This window comes from Echiichthys vipera (assembly GCF_963691815.1).
Source record: "Echiichthys vipera genome assembly, chromosome: Y".
Lineage (NCBI taxonomy): Eukaryota > Metazoa > Chordata > Actinopteri > Perciformes > Trachinidae > Echiichthys > Echiichthys vipera.
The window spans coordinates 642,221-649,906 of NC_139849.1; the positions used below are offsets into that span (position 1 = coordinate 642,221).

Below are 7,686 nucleotides of genomic sequence, written 5' to 3' on the forward strand. Positions count from 1 at the left end.
CACGCAACACAGAACCCCATATCGCTCCAAACACTCACCATCGGCAGATGACCACCTCATCCCCGTCATCCAGACCAGACGTGCTGGATACATCATCTCCCCCATCATCCCAACTCTTGAAGTATGTTCGTCTTAGCAATTTTGGTTTCCAGTTCCCAAATACCCTCTGGTCGTCCCAAAAAGCGATATCCGAACAGTCCATTCTCGTCTCATCCAATGAAGTTTTGGGGGTTGATGAACACACATCAAGGTGGAACCCCCCTTCTGAGGCCCGCTCCCTGGGCAGGTGTGACATCCACACAAACCTCAACCCTCTTTGCACAATTAATCCCTGATGATCGACCCACGTCCTTCATCCCCGACGATCGACCCACGACCTTCATCCTCGACGATGGACCCACATACTTCATCCCCAACGATTGACCGACGTCCTTCATCCCCCACGATGGAGCCAGGTCCTTCATCCCCGGGGATCGACCCACATCCTTTATCCCAAACGATCCACCCACGTCCTTCATCCCCGACGATCGACCCACGTCCTTCATCCTCGACGATGGACCCACGTCCGTCATCCTCGATGTTCGACCCACGTCCTTCATCCCAAAGGATCGACCCTTGTCCTTCAACCTCGACGTTCGACCCACTATCTCCATCCCCAACGATCCACCCACGTCCTTCATCCCCGACGATGGACCCACGTCCTTCATCCCCAACGATCGACCCACGTCCTTCATCCCCAGACGATCGACCCACATCCTTCATCCCAGACCGTCGACCCACGTCTTTCATCCCCAGACGATAGACCCACGACCTTCATCCCAGACGATCGACCCACGTCCTTCATCCCAGACGATCGACCCATGTCCTTCATCCCCGACGATCGACCCACAACCTTCATCCTCGAAGATCGACCCACGACCTTCATCCTCGACGTTCGACCCACTATCTTCATCCCAGATGATCAACCCATGTCCTTCATCCCCGACGATTGACGCACGGCCTTCATCCTAGACGACCGACCCACAACCTTCATCCCTGATGATCGACCCACGTCCTTCAACCCCGACGATCGACCCGCGTCCTTACTCCCCTATGATCGACCCACGGCCTTCATCCCTGATGATCGACCCACATGCTTTATCGCGATCGACCCTCTCATCATTCCCTCAACCCTCTCTTCATCCCACCCAAACGCACCCTCACCCCACCTTCTTGCATTCCCCGGCTATTCCAATTAAACTTTTCCAACTTCGTACAATAGTGTGGTCTTGTTAGGGAACATTCATTTATCAGGAGACTAATTTTTATTGATTTTTCACATCATGGCCAGGGGACTACAGATGAAAACTAGCCTTCTGGCTAATTCTGTCTTCTTTAACCACGTGTAATCATGTGTTTTAAATAAACTCATACCTAATACCTAGTGAACAGGTGCAGCCTGCAGGGACAGAAGGATCTGAGGAGTTCTGAATCAACATATGGACGTCTTTATGTGTTCAAGTCCATCGGTGAAAAGCTTCCAGGAGTGGACCCAAAGTAAATCTTTACTCTTCATCTCTGTTTGCTCTCTCCTTTAATGTTTTAATATTATAATGATGAATCCACACATGTTCAAACAGATGTTGTGTGATTAGGAAGAAACAGCTGGCAGCAGTCGGTGAACATGTGAGCAGAGACGAGCCCGGGGCTCCTCACACCTCACTATATATACCTGAGCAGGTGAACTGTGGAGTCATGAAGTGAGACGACTCGCTGCTGCAGACATGATGACTCCAAAGATCGCCCTGACTGTTGGTGAGTGCGCTCTTTATTCACTTCATCACGACAAAGCGCCGCAGCGTCCGGATTCAGACGATACGGAGACGCGTCGCAGAGAACCCGGCAGACCCAGAACCTAATTCAAAACAATCTTAAAACGACTAAAAACGACCAAAACACGACCTACAACAACTAAAAACGACCTAAAACGACTCAAAACGACCTAAAAAGACTAAAAACAACTTAAAACGACCTATAATGAGTAAAAACGACCCGAAAACCAGTGTTTATTACAGCGTCTCCCGCAGCCAATCAGAGTCACACGTTCAGTTCCAGGAGCAGGAAGCTGTGGCTCCTTCAGAATAAGAGCCCTGTGTGTGTAATGAGTGTTTTTGTATCGCAGGAAGCTGTGGCTCCTTCACAATAAGAGCCCTGTGTGTGTAACAAGTGTTTGTGTGTTGCAGCCCTGGCAGCTGGACTCCTCCTGCTTTCTGTAACTGGTGAGAAAGTCACACACACACACACACACACTCACACCAAACACACACACTTTGATCACATATTGTGGTTGTTGACACACTGAGGACGACAGGACACGTGTGCTGACAGGAAACAGGAAACAGGAAACACGTTAAAACTGTTCATTTGTGTGTTTCAGACGCTCGACCCTCCGAGCCAGAGGACGACTACAGGTGAGGACACGTCCTCATGTCTCCATCTCACACGTCCCTGTCTCACACCACGTCTGAGCTTTCATTCATGCGTTCACTCACTTCCTTATTCATGGAGTCTGTGTTTATGGACTTCTCCAGCTGATGTTTAGATGTTCTCCACTCATCGTTTGACTCTGTCCTCGTTCATGTTGTTGTCTGTTTCTTCATGTTTGTCATATTGAATGTTTCAGTAACAGATGTGATGTTACTGCCTTTCTCTTGTGAACCTCTGTTTGTCCACATGTTCATGTTTCTGTGTCCTCTGCTGTAGATTGTACCTCGCTGACTTGGAACAAAAGCTGGAGGAGCATGAAATGGTAAAATCCCCACCTTTCATTTGTGCTCATCATCATTATTGTCCACGCTAAAATCCTTGGTTTTGAATCCAACTGTGGTCCCGTCTTCAGGTGGCCTGGGCAGACCTGGTCGATAGATTGCACAAGGCTTTGGAAGGGTAAGAAGCGTCTGTTTGTGATTGGACGTCTCTTTAGACGCTTCTGTGTTTCATGGATGACATCATCTGTCCTTCGACCGTCAACCTCGTATTTCTGTGCACACGTACGACGTTGCTGAGGCTCCTGGGGACTCCATAGTTCTGCTGGGAGACTTCAACGCCCACGTGGGCAAAGATGGAGACACCTGGAGAGGCGTGATTGGGAGGAAAGGCCTCCCTGATCTAATCCCCAGCGTCTGTTGTTAGACTTGTGTGCTGGTCCTGGATCGTCTTTAACAAACACCGTGTTGGAACATAAGGAGGGAACGCTGGTGACCTCAGCTGATGAGGTCATCGGGCGGTGGTAGGACTTTAGAAGATTCACGGCCTCTTTTGTAGAGGGCGTGTTCGTCGGATTAGTCGGATTTAGTCGAACATTGTTTGTTTGACTCTGTCCTCGTTCATGTTGTTGTCTGGTTCTTCATGTTTGTCATATTGAATGTTTCAGTAACAGGTGTGATGTTACTGCCTTTCTCTTGTGAACCTCTGTTTGTCCACATGTTCATGTTTCTGTGTCCTCTGATGTAGATTGAACCTCGCTGAGATGGACGAGCATCTGCAGGAGCACGGAGAGGTAAATTCCCCACCTTTCATTTGTGCTCGTCATCATTATTGTCCACGCTAAAATCCTTGGTTTTAACTCCAACTGTTGTTCCGTCTTCAGGCGACCGTGGCAGAGCTGGTCGATGAGGTGGCCACGACTTTGGGAGAGTAAGAAGCGTCTGTTTGTGATTGGACGTCTCTTTAGACGCTTCTGTGTTTCACGGATGACATCATCTGTTCCTCGACCATCAACCTCGTATTTCTGTGCACACGTACGACGTTGCTCAGGCTCCTCGTGCTCCTCGTTATCGTGTCCACTGTTTTGAACACGGCTGTCAGACGACTCCTCGCTCCTCTCAACCGGCCGCTCGACCGATGGTCTCAGCTGCAAACGAGATATTTAGTGCGTGAAATGAGACGTACGTTCTCACCGTTCACACCGTTTTCATCGTTCTCACCGTTCTCACCGTTCTCACCGTTCTCCCCGTTCTCCCCGTTCTCACCGTTCTCATCGTTCTCATCGTTCTCATCGTTCTCACCGTTCTCCCCGTTCTCACCGTTCTCATCGTTCTCATCGCTCTCATCGTTCTCATCGTTCTCACCGTTCTCACCGTTCTCACCGTTCTCACCGTTCTCACCGTTCTCACCGTCTGCGTCCTCGTGCTTTCATGTTCCTTTACGTTGGAATGAATGTCGATCAAAGCGTCCTCTAGAGGGCGTCGCTCACATTCAAAAGTTACTCCGATAAAGTTTGACCCCAAGAAAGACGGAGACGACGGAGGAGAGGAGCATCCTGCTTTTGTTGAGAAGGACGCGAAATGGCGGGCAGCGACGTAGACGGCGGTGGTCGAGTGGTTGAGTAGTATATATATATATAAGTACAAGTCCATTTAGCAGTCCATTCACATGTGCTCCACAGACCACCACTATCTACAACGCCAGCCGCATTTCAACCGTGTTTGTCACATTCACCCGTTCACACAGACGTTCACACTGATGGCAGTGGACATCTACAGACCATCTAATGTCCCCACTCACACCACATTCACTCACCCATGCGCAGCACGGGGAGCAATTCGGGGGTTTAATGGGTTTTTAGGGTTCTTTAGTGAATGTTTCAGTAACAGATGTGATGTTACTGCCTTTCTCTTGTGAACCTCTGTTTGTCCATATGTTCATATTTCTGTGTCCTCCGCTGTAGTTTGTTCCTCGCTGAGGTGGAACATGAAATGCAGCAGCACGAAGCGGTAAAGTCCCCACCTTTCGTTTGTGCTCATCATCATTATTGTCCACGCTAAAATCCTTGGTTTTAAATCCAACTGTTGTTTGTTTACAGACGACCGTGGAAGTGCTGGTCGACGCCGTGTCCGAGGCTTTGGAAGGGTAAGAAGCGTGTGTTTGTGATTGGACGTCTCTTTAGATGCTTCTGTGTTTCGTGGATGACATCATCTGTCCCTCGACCGTCAGCCTCGTATTTCTGTGCACACGTACGACGTTGCTCAGGCTCCTCGTGCTCTTCGTTATCGTGTTTTCCACCCCGAGTTCCAACGAGACAATCACACCAATCATGAGGCCCTTTCTCTCCAAAACTTGACATCGCATGATTTTATCATATATAAAACTTTAGACACTTCAAACAGACTGATCTGAAGCCCAATGGTGGGTCCCTGACCCTCACACACCACAGAACCCGGAGGGACACTTGTGTGATGATGAAGTGATGTGTTTAGTGAAGTCATGAAGCTGCTGAACTGACACAAACTCTCTTGTGTGTCTCCTGCTGATGTTTAGAGCTCCAGAGGTCCAAACCAAGTAAGAAACGTTTAAGTAACACGATGAAGAATATGAGGAGGAGGAGGAGGAGGAGGAGGAGGAGGAGGTCACCATCTACAAGGACTGAATGCACCTGATTGGACGCTGCCGGGGCTCAACGTTCACTAAACACTGGATGTGATTGGTTCCCAGTTGAATGTCTCACACAGATCATGACGATGCTCAGATATGATGAGATGTCTCCTCTCATACAAACGTGAAGTGATGAAGTGATGTCACATGGATCCAGATCATCTGGGACACATCCATGACTGTGTTATTCACTGATCAGCTGATCCATGGGAACCAATCACATCAAGTCATTAGTTCAACAGGAGCAACAGGAAGTCCTGATCCTCGCTCAGTCATCACTTTATCGTTTCTTCACATTTGACTCTCAAATATTTTGCTCATATTTTGTGTGAAGTCATAATGAAAATCCTCTTCTGTGTCTTCTGCTGCAGGTTTGACAATTACATGAAAGCGCTGAAGGTAAAACTCTTCTTCTTCTTCTTCTTCTTCTTCTTCTTCTTCTTCTTCTTCTATTTATTCTTCTCCTTCTTCTTATTTGTATTCAGAGGCAAGATCAAAGGGTTTTTGTACACTCACACACTTTCTGATCATCAACTCAATGTTTTCTGTAAACATTCAGCTCATTTCAAAGATCTGTGGTTTGTCTATGCCTCACACGGGGCACCAACGAATGGTAGGATAGATCCTACCATCAGGATTAAGCATTTATATGAATGAATCCCCTTTTTAATCATTAATTAGACTATTTATTGTTCACGCAATGACATAAAGCTGAATATATGAAAAAGTATGAATGGGGTTGAAAGACAGAAGAGGTGAAAAAGATGAACATTTCGATCGTTTAATGTTTTTTTTGTAGCTTAAAGTATGCAGCAGCAAGAGGCGACTGAAAAATGTACAGAAGAAGAATAAAAATAAAAATGAATTACAAAGATCAGTTTAACAAAGGCTGGAACAACAACAACAGGTTTAAAGGGAAAGTGTTGATGTCGACAGAAGACAGAAACTAACAAGTTTGTTCTTGTGTTTTCACTCTGATCCTGTTCAGGAGTGGAAGGAAGCATCTGCTCCGATTGAAGCATGATGTGTGAACTCTAGCTACATCATCTACATCTCTACATCATCCATGCATAGAGTATATATATATATTCATATACTCAACTATAAATATGCTGAACTTGTTCATGTAGAGAAACTCTTTCTTTTCCTCTGATAATTTTAATAAATGCAAATGAAAGAATCTGCACACTCCACTGTCTGAGTTATTTATCCAAACATGAAATGATCCTGGAAACACGCTCAACAACTATGATGAAATATTGAACATTTTGGGAACAACAACGTGAAAGACCACGGATGAACTGAAGTTTTATTCAGCGACCTGTGGAAACCGTAGCTCCTGATTGGTCCTACAGTTTCCTCCAGCAGCCGGTTATATCTCTTGTTTTTAAGCTGGTCCGTTTGAACCACAGACTGTAAAAAAATAATTCCCCCATGGGTTTTTAGATTTTAAAGTCAAGTTCAGAGCAACAGCTCCAGAAGTCCGGCGACGTAATACAATGAACCTTAAACTGCTCTGAGGGACAAGGTCGAACACACGTCAGACTCTGACCAGGAGAACGCCGTTCATGTGACAATGACTCTGATGTAACAGACGCACGTATTTTAACCCAAGCTCCGCCTCTTAAAAGTACTCCTTTACCTCAGAGTTTTTCCTCTCATTCTAGTTTGGCAACTAAAGAGTTAACTCCTCAGGGTAACAGCTGTTCACAGCTTCATATTGTCACACACAGAACCTTCATGGCACGGCGGACGAAAGTTTAATCAAAGTAATTTCAGTACAAGACAGACTTTGCACCATTTTTAAAGAAGAGCAGTTAAGCACTGTGTCCCACAATGCAACACTATTAAACTAGGATTATTCCCATGTCAAATTTCAGATCATCAACTCAATGTTTGTCTGGAAACATTAAGCTCAATTCGCAAAGCTGTGGTTTGTCTATGCCTCACACGGGGCACCAAAAATGTAGGGAATTATATGAAGGTAGAATATTTTACATCCATACTAACCTCATCCCCCTAAACATCATTCATCCCTGACCATCAACCCACGTCCTTCATTCCCGAGGATCGACCAAGGTCCTTCATCCCTGAGGATCGACCCAAGTGCTTCATCCCAGACGATCGACCCAAGTCCATCATTCCCGACGATCTACCCAGGTCCTTCATCCCTGAGGATTGCCCCACATCCTTCATCCCCGAAGATCGACCCACATACTTCATCCCAGATGATCGACCTGTAGTGTTTTAAAAGGATCTATTTCTTTAGGTGTA

At 46.5% G+C, this 7,686-nt stretch overlaps 1 protein-coding gene across 1 annotated transcript; it reads left to right on the forward strand.

The window, feature by feature from the left end:
* Positions 1 to 1,766: 1,766 nt before the first annotated feature.
* LOC310966191 (uncharacterized protein) lies at positions 1,767 to 6,521 on the forward strand (the record flags this gene model as incomplete). The annotated part of the gene is made up of 12 exons (XM_083940050.1): positions 1,767 to 1,794; positions 2,223 to 2,258; positions 2,417 to 2,450; positions 2,743 to 2,788; positions 2,879 to 2,925; positions 3,493 to 3,538; positions 3,629 to 3,675; positions 4,709 to 4,754; positions 4,844 to 4,890; positions 5,299 to 5,319; positions 5,784 to 5,811; positions 6,401 to 6,521. The coding sequence occupies 12 exons, from the start codon at positions 1,767 to 1,769 to the stop codon at positions 6,434 to 6,436; spliced, it is 462 nt and encodes a 153-aa protein (XP_083796176.1). The 3' UTR covers positions 6,437 to 6,521.
* Between the last annotated feature and the right edge of the window lie 1,165 nt (positions 6,522 to 7,686).